The following is an 18,422-nucleotide window of genomic DNA, read 5'->3' on the forward strand; positions in this document are numbered from 1 at the left end:
GTGAAACGCCGTTTAACCTGAAATCGTGAAAATGGCCGCTTTGGTAAGAATCTTTTTTACTATTTCAATTCCGATTATTCCTCTCTGAGATATAAAAATTTAAATTATCCAATTCAAACAATGCAAGTTATAAGTGGCGCACCATTGGGGTTTCAATCTCAAACCATAGAGATAACGGAAAATCGTGCCGGAACACATTATACTCCTACCCCGTAGGAACAACCAACAACCAAAATGAGAACTTAAGTTTGACTCCCAATTTTAAATTTAGTGCAACAGATTGGCCCTTGCATAATATGTTAGTGTTTGTCCGAGCTTCTCCTCCGATTTGTGGCATGCTCCTTTACGTTGTTACACACAGAGGAGGGATCTACAGTTTTACGCCGACTCCGAATGTATTTTTATGGCTGAATAAACTCGGAGGGTTGCCATTTACTGCCAAGGAACGACATGGATATTTTAGAAAATTTAACAATTTTCCTGAAAAGCCAAAATTTAATCAAACTAAAATTAAACTTGTGCTTAAAATATAAACGGTATTAAGGGCGTTTTCCAACTTTTCCCCGCAATTCGCTGTCAAATCGAAAAAGACGAATTTTATTTCCATGTATGAACCGCCCGAAAGACCACTGTCACTTTTCGGAAACCAGTTTCAGAAATTAAAGTTGTATGGTATGACTGCAACTGAAAGAGCGTAAATCGATTTTGGAAATATATTTCAACTTGCTCGTGCTGCACTAGCAATTTTTATTTCTGCCGCAAGTGCTTGTAAACTAATCGAGTGTTGCGAGTTTCTGAGAAATAATAAGGGATAACTTGAACAAATTATCAGAAATGCTTTTAATTAATTATTTTGCTAAATTTAATTGTTTAGTTATAAATAATAAACTAATTTTCAACTGAAATGGAAATTCGAGGATAACGCTAGTAACACGCGGTAACACTAACCAAATTATTTTGCCATTGTCGCGTACTCAGTAGGTCTTAACAATAAAAATGACAATTGTCACCATTAGAGCACTTAAAACAAATTTGCGGCATAGTGTAGAAAATCATAAATGAAACCGCTATGATTGTGGTTCAAATAGTAATAAACTTATTTAAATCAATTTCATTTCTATTTAAACTAATAACACTGGATCACAAATTTTAATTTTGTTTTTGTTCTCCAAACGCCACTATCCAGTTTGTATGTTGAATCGCTCGCCGATTGCAAAAATTGAGTCAATATTTTTCTTTATGGATACATTTCCGAAATATTTGCAATTTAACGTTACTCAGCTTAAAAGAAAAGAGTGGATCCACTTAATCGCGTATATCTAATGAACCAATTCAATAATCGTAATACGTGATAAGGCAAATGAAAGCAAATGAAATTCTCCATAAACCATATATACATCACTTTTCGATAGCCCTGATATATTCTGAGTCATAATTCCTCATTAAAAATTAAGTGTTCTGCGTAAACGCCATGCACTTGTGTTGAGGCTTGTTCCTTTAAAAAAAAATTAAGCTAGCAACGAAGAAAATAGATAGATGAATAAGAAAATAATGATTGTTCAAATGAAAATTACGCAAGGATTTTTTGTATGAAATTTGAGCAGAAAAGAGTGTTACTCATACGCCACATACACCTAAGTAAGTAGAGAGTTTGCATTGCAAGCAAGACGTGTCAAAAATGATTAATTAATTTTTCAGAAACTATCAAGGCTAGCGAAAAGTGATGTATTATGATTATACAATTGGTTCGTAAGATATACTAAGTGAAACCACTATTTTTATTAGCTGAATAACTGTAAATTGCAAATATTTCGAAAAGTTATCCATGGAAAAAAATTATCTCGATTTTCGGAATCACTGAGCAATTCTGTATAGGAATTGGATAGCGGCATCCATAGAACATTTTTGTTGAAAAACAGTGTAAGTTATTATGTACAAAAACATATTCTTATTTACTTATGCCAAATGGCCAAATGCACATACATATATATGTGTGTGTATAAACACAAGTACATTGGCGCGTACTCAAAGAAAGAAAGAAAGAGTGTATTTCATCGACTACTTTTACAAGGCAATGTTCTAGGCCGTGATGACCATGGTGACCATCGGCTCTCTCTGCACTACCGGAAGTTACTAAAGTAGTCACATGCGTGATTTATGGGCGCCCTCCATGTGCACGGGTTAATAGAGTAGCTATTTTCCTAGGAGTCGGTGCAGTAGCAGTTCAAGAGTAGCGATTGACTCCAGCAGTACTGGAGGGTCTTGATACACCGCAACAGTATTAGGGCAGGTAGTGAAGACAATAGTCAACCGTAGTGTTTCGTCATTGGCGTTGCATTAGGGTTTTAAGAGAAATGGAAAAAATTAATTAGTTTAGAATATTAAGAACAATGAAAAACGATTTTCTCGGAAAATTTACGTGATGGAATTTTTGCATTATTATTTTTTTATACCCAAATTGCTAATTTGTTTTTTAAGGGAGAAATCAGCGTAGGCCTGTATATTTGCAGGAAACGCATTACATTAAATGTTCAGGTAATCGCTATAAGGCTCCCACATTACCTCCGGCCCTTGAGATCCGCACATATTACATATTAGGGATGTTGCGAATGTGAAATTTTAGACATCCGCGCATGCGAATGCGGATGCGGATATTTAAACGCTAACATCCGCGGATGCGGATGCGAATGCGGATGGCATGTATTTTTAAGAAATAATTTAGGTGGATAAATTAGGTGATTTAGGGAAACAAAAAATGGAAAGGTTAATAATTTTTAATAACGAGCGTTATCCTGAGTTTTACCCGAAAAAAAATTCATCCGAAAATTTCTATTCCGCCCATAGTAAATCTGCCTTAACCTGAGTTTCGCCTGAAAAAAAATTCACCCGAAAATTTGTCATCCGCCCATAGTAAAACCATGGAAACCAAAAGTGAAAAGTGAACGGGTTCGGGGAAAATTAAACTCATGATAAGTCTGAATGTTTTTTTTAGTACTTGAATTTAAAAATTGGAACATTGTACTTAATAAAAACTTTTTGAAGGGTCGCAAATCAAACCTGCGCGACTATATAATAACTCGCTTGAGGCGACAAAAACTTGAAAAACTTGAAACTTGGCAAAATTATAAATTCTTTTCGATAGATACTGCACCAGTTGAGAGGACTTTCAGTTATATTTGTTTTTTTTTTTTTTTTGCGTTGCAATAATTACTTTTCGAGAATTTCATCGGGGCTGCAAATGTCGGATGTATCCTCCTGACTTTCATCTTCACAATCTAGCAGCATGGCACAATCGTTGTTTAAATACCGTTTGTTTAGAAAGAATTCTTCATTCTCATTCTTTTGGTTGTATCGGAATTTCTCACGTCATCAGCGTTTTTCGATTTTAGTTTTTGTAACTCATTTTTATTTATTCCGAAATAAACGCCCTATGCGGATAATAAAGAAACCGCTTATCCAAATTAAACAAATTTGGTATCATATGAAAGAGGACTGAAATAGCTTTTAAACAGAAATAACGAATGAAGGTTACCACCTCTAGTTATATCATTTTATAAATTAATAATAAATAAATTCATGTAAATACATACCTGACCCAATGTTTGTTCTATGGTAATTAGTTAAAACTTTTTATTGAAATATTTTTCAATGTGTGGCTTTGCTCTTATAGATATTTCAGTTTTAAAGCTATTTAGGTTCTCTTTCATTGGATATCAAACTTGTTTAATTTGGATAAGCGGTTTGTTTATTATCCGGAAAGTACTTTTATTTCGGAATAAAAAATATTTGGCCAAGTTTAACTCGTAAAAAATAACTGTGATTTTCGGTCCCTTCAATATTCGCATTCGCAAAAGATCCGCATTGTTTTTTGCGAATGCGAATGCTAAAATTAATGCGGAAGCATGAACAACCCTGTTACATATTAATCCGGCGCTGGGTGTCGGGCAGTAGTTAAGAGCAAGCTAAGAAAACCCAGCCCAAAAAATATGGATCTAGGATTTCGGCTTAAAATGGAACAGGATCCCAAAGCAGTTCAATGACAGCACTGTCGAAAGGTTGATAAATTACATGCGGAAGACTGTGTGGCAGGAGATCTCGAAACTTTTTCCCATAAATAATGAATGAATAATAGAATATGTGTGATACCTGCAAATACATATGTATGTATGATGTTACAGCAAATTAAAAAATCCGACTAATATTATAAATGTGAAAGTTTGTGAACGTGTATGCTTTTTGCTTTTTCGCGCTAGAACGGCTGGGCGTATTACAGTGAAGATCGGCACAGTTATAGGCTATGACCTGGATTAACACATAGGATATTTTTTTGAAGATGGTGGCTGCTTTTAAAAAAATTAAAATTAACTATTTATTAAGTAAGATAAAGTATTACAACAATGCGGGTCTCAAGCAATTTAATTAAAAATTTAAATCAAATATTTTGGTATGGGTACGAATTGAGACAGGTTTAAGACAAATTTATTTCTAAATATTTTTTAAATTCAAAATCAATTTACTCTAAAGGTTGAACGAAGTGTTTTAATATGACTATCAAACGAGAGAGGGTTAAGAAAGCTTTCTTACGAAAATATTTTGGAATGGAGTTGCCACCCGTTTAGAAATTTAAAATAATTTTAATGAACAAGTAGTAAACTTTTAGGACTTTCCCCCTTGCACACAGCTTTCAAGGGACAGCACATGCAACTAATTGAGGATAAAGTTTTCTCAATGGTGGAAAAAGGGATGTGTGGTTTCGGCATGCCCACTTGGCAACGAACGGGAGAACAGCCAACGGCTCAAGTCACCAAAACAGAACCTAAACCATTACCCGAGTAAAGGCATAATATATTGAAACGCGTGTGACCGGAGAAGGGGCCTTTATTTCTTGGACGCACAGGGGGAGCTGGCAAGAAATGTCGGCTACAATTTGCTACTGGCACAGTTGCGCAAGGATAAAAATGTTGCACTGGCGGTTACCTCCACAGCGATAGCAACTACCTTGCTCAGCGGAGGAAGAACTTGCAACTTTAGCGAAAACAACAATACAATTAATTAAAAATTTGGACGAATGTACGATGCTACACAAGCATGCGTGCACTCGATCGAAGCTTCCAAAATATCCGCGGCAGCTGTTTGCTGATGGGATGACTAGTCGTATTGCACTGCGGCAGACAAGATAAGTGCGTGCATCAAGGCTTTGCCATTGTGGTCAAAGGTGGTATTGAACCGCACAACTAACATGAGAATCCAGTTGTACAATGATCCGCGACCGGTAAGGGCCGCAAGGCAATGAATGCCGGCCATGAATAAAGGCTATTAACCGTTTAACCATAATTTTTTGATATTGAGCATTAAAGGGCAGTGTTTAAGCTTTCATATCCTCCCACACAGACAAATACATATATTGCATCAATTTATTGTTTTTCAGAGGCTCGAAAGTGTTCAACAACGCGGTATTCAGCACCTTTACGCTTAAGTCGCTCGAAAACTAGAGCCAATATAATATCTTTAGGGTCATATTCGGATTCTACGGGAAACATGCTATAAGAATCGGCTGTAATATTTTAGTCAATATAACATTGTTTAAATTTTGTTGGCCTGTGTAATCAATGCCACAAAACTTTCTATTGTACGCCTTTCAATTCTTAGCGTAGCATTTATTTTTGGTGGAAACAAAGTTCTCAAAAACAGCTTTTTTTATAACGCTGATTGCTTTAATTGCAAGAATTTGATAACACAAGCACGGTAGAAGCAATTAATTCCTTGCATTCCTTATTGAAACATAATAACTAGGTATTGTTCACCTGCTTTTGAAAACTTGGCGCTGTAAAGGATGTAACTATGGACTTTATTCATAATACGTACATTCGTACAATTAAGTAATTTGTAAGTACATATGTACATACATACATACGTGCACTCCAAATTCCGATAGGCAAGAGGATATCAAATGCACGTGTATGAAGCTTCACTGCGTCTGCGTGAAAGCACAAACGGTTTAGCGAGCTTTTGATTTAAGACAACTGTTGATTTTATCGTAAATGTAAACGAGTTGTTCTCCATTTCGTATAAAAGGCGAGTCATTGCTGATAAGATGACAGTAACAGTGCAAAAGCGTGCGGTATTTTGGCGAATGCGAAAGAACTTTTATACAAGAAGCATCGAAGAAAGTGACTGTTAAACTAAAATAGTTACTTGAATTTGAATTGTTGCTAGTTAAATAAAATAAAATAAATATCAACTAATTAACGCTTAAATAAGCTCGTCCACCCGTTCCGTCTTTGATCGCTGCGTTGTTACTATGATTTACTATATTTGCTTTAATATGTCTGTGCAATTTCTGCTGTTGGTTCTTTTAATTTGCTCAGTCAATTCACAAAATGACACAGAATATGCTAGCAATGACTCCGCAGCCGGCACTGACAGTAAATGCGGTGACACCAAACGCATGGTTGACGAGTGTTTTAAGGATTTGCCGCCACATCTGATGGAATTTTTACAAACCACAAAGATTGCCATCAACGAACGCGACATCACATCCAAGTGCACGTAAGTGAAAGTAGACGTTTTAAACACATACATTTGTATGTAAATATGTCAATGTGCTTTCTGTTGGAAGTTGTACCATTTGTTTATTTTTGGGCGCCGCGCCGTAACTTTTGCACATTTCTGTGGCTTTGCGGCAAATCAAGCGTCTAGCGTTTAATGGTTTTTGCTACAAGTATTTACCGACGAGTACCGTTAGTGTATGTACGTGGCTTTAAATGCGTGAGAACATGGGTAATGGCATAAAGTAATCGACATTTGATGGGAGCTCAAAGTGTAACGAAAAATACAATGAAATTGGGGAGATATATGACAGGCGTTTCGCAACAATAAATGCTCCTCAAAAATTAAGTGAGGGAATAAAATTTATACATACCATATTTGCAATGGGCTGTCTTAAATGACAGTCAGAGCCGTCTTTAATACCAGAAAAAAATCAAATATAATTGATTATGTGCTTAACTTTCTTTCCTCTGCCGATAACTGTGATTTTTTGGAGATTGTTGTTGAAACCAGAAGAAGTGAGAATAATTAACTGATGGAATAAAGCCGCATGCGACGTGAAATTTTACACACAATAAAATCAATATATTCGCAAAACCATGGTTCAAATATAATAAAACTGCGGTTTTAGTTTTTTCTCTGACGTCAGGATTTGGTTTAAGGACTGTTGAATTTGAAAAATATGATTACTTCGAAAAACTATTTAAAAAATTTAGTGAAGTGTAGGAATCAAATTAAAGAGAAAACTCTGCGATTAAATCATTCTTAAAAACCTTGAAAAACCTTGAAATTTTGCAATACTTATTTTTGAAAAAAATATATGTTAAGCACTAATATTCACTCGACCTTTTCCGCGATTTTTTTCCATCTAAGTTTATAAGCCTAAAAAAGTTAAATTAATTAAAATTACATTTTTGATCACTACTTGTCCTTGTGAACCAAACAATTTAGTTTTTTTTTTATTTATAGTATTTTATCTTTCATGCCTATATTGTAATTCTACAATGCACTGAATTTTTTAAATAACACAGTGATACAAAAGTAAACAAATAAATATGCAGTGGTTCTCATATTGAAATTATGTAGGACATGACTTTACTTACAGTTTTTCTCCATAACTTCGGTTGTTAGTTTTTCTAACAAATATAATAAAACTTTGTTATTCTTCAAGTTACAAGTTCAAGAAGTTATAACTTTACCTTTTTTCGGTCGAATTTTTGTTTCTGTTTGGAAGGCGTGGGTTTTACCTTTCTAACTAAGAAAAAAGTTTGAAAATCGGCTAAAGAAAAACGTAAATTTTTCAAAAAACTTTCATTTTTTCCCGCTCCTATTTGATTATTTTATTATTATTTTTTTATCTTTATAAAAAGGTACATAAAATCAGTTATCCAAAAGTCAATTAAGTCATAAGTCAATTAAAGTCGATTAAAAAATGGCTTATTAATGCTTTATTTAGTGATAATAAGTTTTTATGTTCTTTTCCTTTTTTCCTAGAAACGTTTGTTTTTTATTTACGTCGCTGCTAGTATCTAGTTTATGAGACCAAAATTAGTTAGAGAGCATACTATGTTTGCTTTTTCCAACATGCCGCTGTTCAATCTATAGAATTTCCTGGTGAAATCGTGCACCTTGGTCATCGCTCATGTGGCCTAAATTTGATGGAAACATATGCAGATGGTGCAATTTAATGGAGATATTGCAACCCATGGCATGGTGGCAGACAGTACGTCACTTACTATGCCTTCATAATGTTCACTCTTCTTGTTTTCAAGAAAATTTTCACACACAGAAGAAACACCTTCTTTACTTTTTTTTCTAAAGGCAAACGATATTTGAATGTTGGAGCATTTTTGTCAAGTATTTTCACAAATTATGTACTTTATTAAACCCAGTTTAATATGCAGAGGTGGTAAAATAATATCCAATAGATTAACTAGAAGAATATTTATGCTATTCTTTTCACGAACGTACGCGGAACGAAATCTTTTTGAACGTAGTGCAGTCTAGTTGCTCGACTGTCTCATTCACAAAAATAGAATGGATGTTTTGTGTTACCACCCAGCATGCCATTCAAAATTGTTAGTACTGAGTATTGAAATCTGCTACAATTAGCCACTTGCGAATATTGTAATCTATGACATTTAATATTTCAACCATAAGATTCTTTGACATCAGTAGCGTAAGCCAATGGGACTGATGGAAACAATCCACTGTTGTGCAAAATGCAGAGTACAATCGATTTGTTATTATTATTATTATTCTTATTATTATTATTATTATTATTATTATTATTATTAAATAAGAACCAGTAGTACAATAAGAATTTTCTTCTTTTTTTAGCACAACAAAGTTCCTTAGCACTGCCTTAAAACCTTAAAGATAAAATATTAGAATATGCAATAATTTAATAAACGCACCTACCCTGTTGCAAAGAGAGCATTCCGATGGCCCTAGGAAGAGTTTTATAAGATCAAGTAAATAAATTAACAATTATAGAAAGGGAGTCATAGGTACTAAAATGAATAAAAAACAAACAAAACGAAAACATTTCTAGGAAAAAATACGCAGATATACTAATTATAACTAAATATGGCTTTACTAAGCCATTTTTTATTCGACTTTAATTGAATTATAACTTTTGGAAAACTGATTTTATGTACCTTTATATAAACAACAAAAAATTTTTTTTTATTGCCCCACGATCAAATAAGAGCGGGAAGATAAGAAAGTTTTTTGAAATATTTACATTTTGTTTCAATTAAAAGACCAATACTAAGCAACTCTCCATCCGATTTTCAAAGTTCTTTCTTTGTTAGAATGGTAAAGCCCATGTCTTTCAATAGATAAACTTGTTAAAGTTATAACTTCTGAATTATTGGAATTAGTCATATTTTTGAAACTGCAAAGTTCTTTAAAAAATCCTGACATCATAGAGGAAAATTAAAAATATCGTTTTACTATTGGAGCGTACTCGTATTCAAAGTTGTTAAAAGTTTTGGAAAACTTTCACAAATTTTTTCGTTCTCGTGCCCAAAAAGCTTGCAAAGTAGGAGACATTTCGAACAAAAAATGTGATAGGGAGCTGGAAAATTTATACTGGAAACATTTTTACTTGCGAAAACTTGCAGGCAAGAATATCATCTGACCACAAACATATGTTCGTGAATAAACAAAAACAAATATGGCCTTCTTGAGTTAAAGTTATTGTTTATTATAACGCTATGGCACTCACATATTGACCACATTTGACCAGTTATCTTAATATTTTTTATTATTTGTTTATAAAAATATAGTTTATTGTTTTAAGAAAACCATATAAATCCATGTTTCAATCTTTGTGCAACTTTTGAAAAAATCAATGTTTCGTGAAAATTTCGTTCTCTTTAATTATGAATAATTGTCGATAACATCAAAATTTCTTGTTTGTAAGTGTAAATTTCGGAGAAAAATGTCAAAATGGTTTTGTCTATAAATATTAAAATGTTTTCATGACCCAACTTTTTCGTTGATGTTTAATTAACATATTGTCCATGCTTTAGCTAAAACAGCTTTAATAAAAGTTTTAAACCAAAGAAAATCTTAGAAAAATTCTTCAAACTTTCATAAAATTTTAAAATTTTTTGACATCAATTTTTGAAACACTCTGAGTATGCAGTTTAAGAACCCATTTTAGGATAATAAGGAGCAAGTTTGAATACTTTGATTTTTATTTTACTATTTTTTTTTGCTTTTGGAAGACATAGTGCAATTTTTTTTGTACATAATTTTGCGTATTTTGTTCCATATAATATGTACATACATATGTATTTAATTGAAAAAACCGAAACAGACTATCAGCAAGCAAACATTTAAAAAAAGTTAATAGTGACAAAAAAAAACATTTTTAAGGCAATATATCTAATTAAATATGATCGAAATCGGGCCATAAATATTGGTTTACCAAATATCTCGACTCCTCCGCCATCTATAGAAAAAATTTTCTATGGAGTTATTCCTTTTAATCTGGTTATTATACGTTTTAAATGGATATGGATTACGTATTCGGGGTTTTAAAATATCTCGACTGCTGCGCCACCTATCGGATTAACTCATCTTTCGTATTACATTGTCATTGGGTTCGGAGGCAACTGTAAAGTTTCAAGTCTCTAGGTCGGCGGAAAGTAGGTTTAAATCTGACTGCAAGGTTGACCCTAACAAACAAACATCCATACATACATACAGTACAAGTTAAACAAAAGCTTGAAATAAAAATCACAAATTTTTTAGAATTTTCAAGAACGCCCTATTTAAAAAACTTGTTGAAAAACGCCCTATCTCGGCTGCCGAGAAAACGCCCTATATTAGCACATTTAAAATATATTTTCAGTTGAAATAGTTCGTTTTTGAACCGAATTCTGAGCTAGGGTATTCTTCAACTAAATTCTTAGATAGGGTGTTTTTCAATCAAATTCTGAAGTAGGGCGTTATTGAAAAGTTTTCTGAGAAAAAGCGTTTTCGAACTGGCTGTCGAGACAGTAAAAACTTACTACGAAGAATTCGTTCATGGATCCTAAGATAAACCTAACAAATATACGTAGTTGTATATAAGTAGGTATTTAATTACTTTTATAATTCTTAAGTAAATAGTTATGTACATAAGTTCAAATATATTTTTTTTTTTAGTTTGGGTCACTTTTGTTTTATTTTTTTAAGTTGGTTCCTTGTTTCCAAAATATTTTTTTTTTACCCTAGCTTTTGAAACGCACCTTCCATCTGCCTAGGAATGTCTTAGATATTCCACAAGTTTGTGCCATGTCATGTAAAAATACCCATCCTTTAATTTTTGCTCTTTATTTCCAGAGTTTTCAACAGAGGTATGAGATGTTTCGACGACTACACGGCTCGCTGCTTAACTAATAAAACACTCAACTTAATTAAAAATAACGTAGAGGGTGCTCGAAAATTCTTTATGCGCTTCTGCAGCGATCGCGAGTTTCAAAAGGGTAAGTGATTTGGTAATATTAGAATAAACAAAAGTAAAGGAAATAGAGCTTTCGCATAACCCGGTTCCCGCCGGTAAATTGGAAACCGGAGCAAGAGAAACTGCACTTAGAGTGCAAAAAAAAAACTACATATTTATATATGCAAATGCTATATGCCTTTCTTGCAAATGCCGAGTCGTTAATTAAAGTAAAAATGCACTATTTTCACTTTTTCGCATATATTAGATTGTGATAAATCTTGAAAGGGAAAATAAAAATACATAATTAAAAATAAGAAGTATATCGTCGGCTTAGAGTGCAAAGGTGGTAAGTCCACTTTGTCAAATATTCCAGGAGGGACAAAAATCGGTAAAATTTTATAAGCTCAAAATTAATAGAATTGCTTTTTATATGATGCTTCTAGAGCTCCTAACGGAGAACAAAAAATGGAGTAATCAAAGTTTATTTTTTCTAAACCTATCAATAGAACTTTTGGAAAAGCAAAAAAGGGGGAAAAAGATAGTCTTAAACAAAAGATCTGCAAATAAAAATTGAATACAAGTTACCACCAAAAGTTGTAAATGAAGTTAAAAAAGCATTAAAAGCTTTAATTTACACTTCTGAATTCAATTACGTACATATGTATTTACAAACACTTTAAAAATAAGTTACTCACACGAGATAGGCGCACGTTTCAAGTGAATGTGACATTTTGCACTTCGTAGGGCGAAACTCCTTAACGTATGCCTTACATACGAGCGCGATTGAATGAACCCTGCAGAAAAAATATCAACTGATAAAACATAACCAACTTGTAGTTAGCTTTTTTGCGGAATTTCGATAAATATCTAACTTTTAATTAGATATGACAAAATTAACTGTAAGTGAGTTGTAAACTCGTGCAGGAGCCCTGCAGACGTTACTGGGAGTTTCGTTTCTTTAAACAAGCTTCTATTTAAATACCCTCATAAAAGAATTACCTTGAATACACTTTTTTTCTGCACTTCGCAGATGCTTTCTTGAATTCAGGACAAATAAAATAAAGATCGAAATTTTATATATATAGCATATGTCTGATGGAATTCAAGTATGGGACCACCTACAAAAGAACACTTAAACAAATAAGCAAACATGTAATATAAGATAAAATAAATAAATAAAATTGTAAAAAATTAAAAGGCGAATATTTTTCATTTATATTTTGCGTCCAAAAGTAATTACCCATAAGTTAATTGACTTCTAATGCAGAGGAAATCAGTTCTCACTATTTTGCGGCCATCGCCATTCAAAAGTAGTTAGTTACGGCCGAAGGAAATAAGTAATAAAAAGGTACAACTAGTTGTCTGCTGGGTAGTTATAAGTTAGCTATAAACTAGCCCTGTTTCCTGCAGGGAACTTTGGAAAAACGTACATTGTACGAGTATGTACATATGTATGTATGCAACAGGGATGTTTCGAATATCATATACATATTTCACATTCGCGAATCCGAATACGAATTTTCGGAAAGCGAAAGTGTGAGTTGCGAATGTTTAGGAATACATAAGTCATTACTTTTATTGCTTACAAATTGTATAAATTACAACTGGAATATAAAAAATTACATTAGGGATATTCACGAACCAGTGCATACGGTTTAGCATGGTGCATAGATAGCATAAATAGCATGACTGTTGTTGTTTCGTGTGTTAAAACAACAACAAAATTAGCCAGGCGTGCTGTCTATGCACCATACTAGACAGTATATGCACCGGATCGTGAATACCCCTATTGTATTTACGCTAAAGTGGCACAAAACACGCCGAAACACGTAAACTTAATATTAGGTCGTAGATTATGGATCTGTATACCGATTTTCTTAAACAGGCCATATTCCCAAGATATTTAAACTTTGTGTTTACATTACGAATGAATAAGGGTGCGTTCATACAGAAAGCCGAACGGCGCCGAGCGAATCAAAGCAGAACAAAGCGAAGCTGCTGTTGTTCACAGTGAACGAAACGAAGCAGAGCTTTTCTCATTGACTCGGTGGAAAAGATACCACAGAACTTACCGTCAATGAGAAGCTGAAAAAATATTTCCTCAATTTTATTCAAAAGATTAATTACTGAATTTGTTTTTATTTGAATATTTTAATATCTTGTCAATATCAAAAACTGCATTGCTTTCATCCCCAAAACGCTTCTGAAAAAGCTTGACGTATAAACACTTTCATAGGTTTCACGTTTAAAGCTTCACTCAGCTTGGAACAACATCGCTCGGCTCGGCTTCTCTTTGTGTGTGAACGTACCCTAAAAATTCAAAAATGGAGTTCTCATACGGAATGGGACCAACCATACTTCTTACGGAAGTACAGTACTTCTTTTAGAGCCGTTGTACTTCGTATTTCGCAGTACAGTCAAATGAACTTCTTTGCAATATTGTGTACTACCTTTTAGGTTGAGACTTCTTTAACTGCTTCGAGAAATTTTAAAACGTAAAACAATTCCAGTTAATAAAGGTTCTCATAAAACACATACAGAGTACTTAGCTCAGCGGTTAGCGTTGCTGACTTCGAACATCGTTGGTGTGGGTTTTAAAATGCAATTCGAAAAGGAAATATTTAAAAAAAAAATAAAAAAAATAAAAAATATATGATTTTAAAAGCACCCCAATAGTAATGAAGAAAGCATCGTTGAATATAAATGAAATATTCGTATATATAATATCCTTACAACTATTTTTAAGAGAAAATTATTAATACGACAATTTTATATTGTTATTGCATAAAGCTTAACTAGTAATAATCCTCGAAAAGCGGGGTGTTCCATAGCAAGAAAATTTGCATCCTTTTCTCTACAGACAAATTATTTGACTTACGCAAGTACTCCATGAAATGTTATATTTGCAGTGCCCTTATTCTGGTCGTTAATTTTAACTTCTGTATTTTAGCAAGATCGTACTCTACTCAATACCACGTATGCCTATGAATAAAGCAATCCTGTTTTAGGAAAACACCAAGTTTTGCCAGCGTCAAGACCTATTTATTGTTATTCCGAATGCTACAATAATTTTGAATTGGCGACGTTTTAATACAAAATTAAATGGGCTGCAAATTAATAAGGGGTGGTAAAATTCGTTTCCGTTGCAATTCATCTGTTCATACTATTTTTGCTTTTCAGTTCCTTTACTTCCTTGAGCCATAGTTGGTCACATTACTCATACGCCATGTACGAGGATGTAGGAGAATGGCCCGGTGTGTGGCGTATGAGTAACATTATTTCCCGCTTCTATCTCATACCAAAAATTATTGCACATTTTCATTTCAACATTCAAAATTGCTTTGTTTATCCATCGATTTGATAACTGCCAACAGGGATGCGTGTTCCAATACGCGAAAATTTTGTATCTGTTGCCAGGAAGTATTTTGTCTTGTCCTCATTCATAGGTAGACTACTCTTTCACTTTGTTTTTTGGTTTTTTCTTTCGCGTGTCCCAATAGCGAAGAGTTTTTTTATATTGCAGGAAATACAACTTCTTTTGCATTGTGCTTTCCTTATATGTGATGTTATGGCGATTCAAATTTTCCGCACACGTTACGCTTTCCATTATCAGATAGAAGAAGTCGCACAAGAGTGAATTGCCCTGTCTATAACCTCGTTTAGATGGCTGGGGGAAGATCTTGGCGATTTTTATGGAGCCATAAGTCGTGCTTAATATTCTTCTACTTAATAATAATACGTTGGCGCTTACGCATATGTTAGTATTTGGCCGAGCTTCTCCTCCGATTAGTGGCGTGCGCCTTGATGTTGACACACAAAGGAAGGGACCTATCGTTTTACGCCGACTCCGAACGGCAATTGTATTTTTATGGGAAGCTGTTTTTCACAGAAGTAATACACTCGGAGGTTTGCCATTGCCTGCCGAGGGGCGACCGCTTCTTCGATGCTTCTGTATTATTGGTACGAGTACTTTGGTTTATGAAACATTATATATATATTATATATATTATATTGGTTCGTTGTCACAACCTTTCGACTATAATGTTAGGTGTATTTATATGAAGAATATTTTCACAAAAAGACGCGTGAAAAAATGAATGATATATACTTTTTTTTTTTAAGTTGTATTCTTTGTTTTTTTGTCCCAGAAAGTTAATCTTCAGAAAACTAAGGTCGATTTTGTAATTCTCTTCGGTGCAAGGATTATACCATTTTCTAAAAAAATGTATGCTCATTTTTATTCCCAGCCACGCTATGGCCACTCTAATGTACATATGCGCATTTTCCAAAAAAGGTAAACTGAAAATGCAAGTAAATGAATTCAAACGGCTTTATAAGTTTAAATTTCGAGATCAGATGGCCAAAAGAGGTATGAAAACGCGAAACGGTGGCCAGAGGAACTGAAAAAATTAAATAAATAATTAAATTTAGTATGTGTTACTAGTAAAAATATTGTATGGGGGAAAAATCTGTCACGTCCGATATGTCGCGTCGCGAATTGCTTCTGAATTAAAATAAATTCGTTGTAACGGTTCATAATTTGATTTTATTTAAAGAAGGTTTAATAAAGGAAAACCTTACAGGATTCGCTGAGCTTTGATTATTTTTACATTTATTCTGAAATCACTCCTGTTTTTATCGCGCCCGTTATGCCCTCCTTTTCATCGATTTTCTCGACGTCAGTGTTCCAAGCGCACATAATTTTTTTGTCAACCAAAGGACGGTATAAAAGCTACATAACGGCAAAGTGACTTCAGTTTTCGTATTATTTATTTAACTCTAAAGTCATACGAATGTCGCGTCCGTAACCCGGGATATGCCCATATGTATACTTGGATAAAAATGTACATTTAATAGTCGAAGTTATATGGAAAGAAGTTAATTGCAAAAACAAATATTTTTAAAGCAAGCTTTCTAAATACGAACGAAATCGGACCACAAACAATGGTTTACCAAATATACCGACTCGTGCACCACCTATCGGAAAAATTGGAGTGGAGTTTTTCATGTAGTTTATATACGTTCTAATTATGAACCAAATCGAATTATAAATACAGGGTTTTCAAATATATCGGGTCCTGCGCCCACTATCGGCTTAACTCAGCCAACTGTGAAGTTTCAAGCCTCTAGGTTATCGTGAAGTTAGTCAAAAATTGACTGCAAGATTTGCCCCTATTAAACATACATACATACAGAGCAAGCTAAATAAAAGCTTGTAAAATGGTTCATGCCCACTTGCTGACTTTATTCTAACATAAGTGGCAACATTCAAGTTCCCTAATCCAATTTTGTACGTATTTACAGATTATTTGCAACACAAAGACTGCTTCAGTTATATACAGGATGACTGGATGCGTTGTACGCACAATTTTCAGGAGATTCTCACTGAAGAGCTGCATGGCGAACAAACAAATGTTACCAACAAGTTCATGGAATTTTGCTGGTAAGTAGCGATACGAAAATTTCAGAGGCAAAAACATGGAGTTGTAGTAGGTGGCGAAAAGTCCAATTAAAAGTTCTTGCATGCACATGTGGAAATACGAGTACAGTTGATGTGCTTGGGAGATTAAGTTTTACACATATATGCATGTTAACCAAATGTGCGTGTGGGTGTACGTGCGATTGCTGTGCATGTTTTCAATTTTACAGTTTCGATCAACAATTATGACCAATCATTGCATTGTTTGATTTATTAAAAGCTTTTACATAGATCTTTAAGCCCTTAATTCACATACATACATAACTCGTTTGTCTCTTGCAGCGCCCGACATGCCTATGAAAATTGTATCTACAACAGTGCTCGCTACAAATGCTACAAGAACTCGGCCAAATTTGCACGTGATACTGCTAAAACTTTATCGGATGAAAAGCACTTTACCAACTGCCGTCAGTATGAGAATGCGCTTTGTAGTGTGGGCCATGCGACGTCCCTCTACGTTGGAGGCATGGATGCCACGCTCGACTGGATACAACTGTTGTTCGTGTGGCTACCCGCTGTGCTGTTGATAAGTGCGAACATTGGACGACGACAGGCATAAATAAATCAATGCCGAGTTTATTTTTTATTCTTCAGTAGCTACATGTGTGCTTGTTTGTGTGAAGAACAGTGGCCATTGTGTGACTGGAAAGGTTGAATGTATAGGGATGCTTTGTTGGGAGCTCGAATTGCCTTGGCTGGTTTATGGCTAAAAGAAATGTATGATGGCTTTTCATGGTTGTTGTCAGTGATGTCGTATAGCTTGTAAGAATAAATAAAGTACATACATTTGTATGTACCAGCTTATGTGTATACCCACTGCTCTCTCCACACGTTTTTATATATATGCACATACGCACATGCAAATTAAGTTAAACATGTTGTAACATTTTAATTCTGATCTCATTTTATTTATGCTTAATTTTTATAAGCGGTTAAGGTGTTTAGGATATTTAAAATTATGGACAATATTATCTGAATGGTAGAGTTGTTATGGTGCGTGCCCACCTCTAATTCAGTAACGCGGCATTAATAAACTATCACATTTCAATACTCTAACTAAATGCTTATATGGCATATCTCATGAGAATCAGTCGCCCCTGGGATTTGTATGTAGTATGAAAAATTCAGTTGGTCTGTAAGGTGCCACACCCCATTTATGTATCGCTATTATTTTGCTCTATAACCATCCTTTCAATGTCTGCAATTGATGCCCAAAATTTCAAGAAAAACCCTTCTAGAGCTTTAAATAAGTAATAATATTTTAGCGCTTATGCGTCTTGCTGCTATTACGCAAATGAAGGGAGAGTTTCCTAACGGCAAATGGATTTGATGAGTAACTTTTTCATGGCAGAAATATGCTCGGTGGTTTGCCATTTCCTGCCGAGGGGCAAGCGAAGTAAGAAAACAACTTCTTCTAATTTAGATGTTGTCAGGAACAGGAGTCGAAAAGAG

The 18,422-nt window shown here is 34.1% G+C and overlaps 1 protein-coding gene across 1 annotated transcript; it reads left to right on the forward strand.

Moving 5' to 3' along the window:
• Positions 1–6,124: 6,124 nt before the first annotated feature.
• Positions 6,125–18,199, forward strand: LOC118738039. The gene is made up of 4 exons (XM_036468925.1): positions 6,125–6,549; positions 11,389–11,531; positions 16,796–16,934; positions 17,253–18,199. The coding sequence occupies exons 1-4, from the start codon at positions 6,302–6,304 to the stop codon at positions 17,527–17,529; spliced, it is 807 nt and encodes a 268-aa protein (XP_036324818.1). The 5' UTR covers positions 6,125–6,301; the 3' UTR covers positions 17,530–18,199.
• Positions 18,200–18,422: the final 223 nt, after the last annotated feature.

The sequence above is a fragment of the Rhagoletis pomonella genome, unplaced genomic scaffold (assembly GCF_013731165.1).
Source record: "Rhagoletis pomonella isolate Grant_MI unplaced genomic scaffold, Rhpom_1.0 Rhpom_scaffold_00004, whole genome shotgun sequence".
Classification (NCBI taxonomy): Eukaryota; Metazoa; Arthropoda; class Insecta; order Diptera; family Tephritidae; genus Rhagoletis; species Rhagoletis pomonella.

Coding starts and splice junctions, on each gene's coding strand:
- LOC118738039 (XM_036468925.1), top strand. CDS start 6,302: ATGATTTACTATATTTGCTTTAATATGTCTGTGCAATTTCTGCTGTTG. Junction 6,550..11,388: donor GACATCACATCCAAGTGCAC/GTAAGTGAAAGT, acceptor CTTTATTTCCAG/AGTTTTCAACAGAGGTATGA. Junction 16,935..17,252: donor AAGTTCATGGAATTTTGCTG/GTAAGTAGCGAT, acceptor TGTCTCTTGCAG/CGCCCGACATGCCTATGAAA.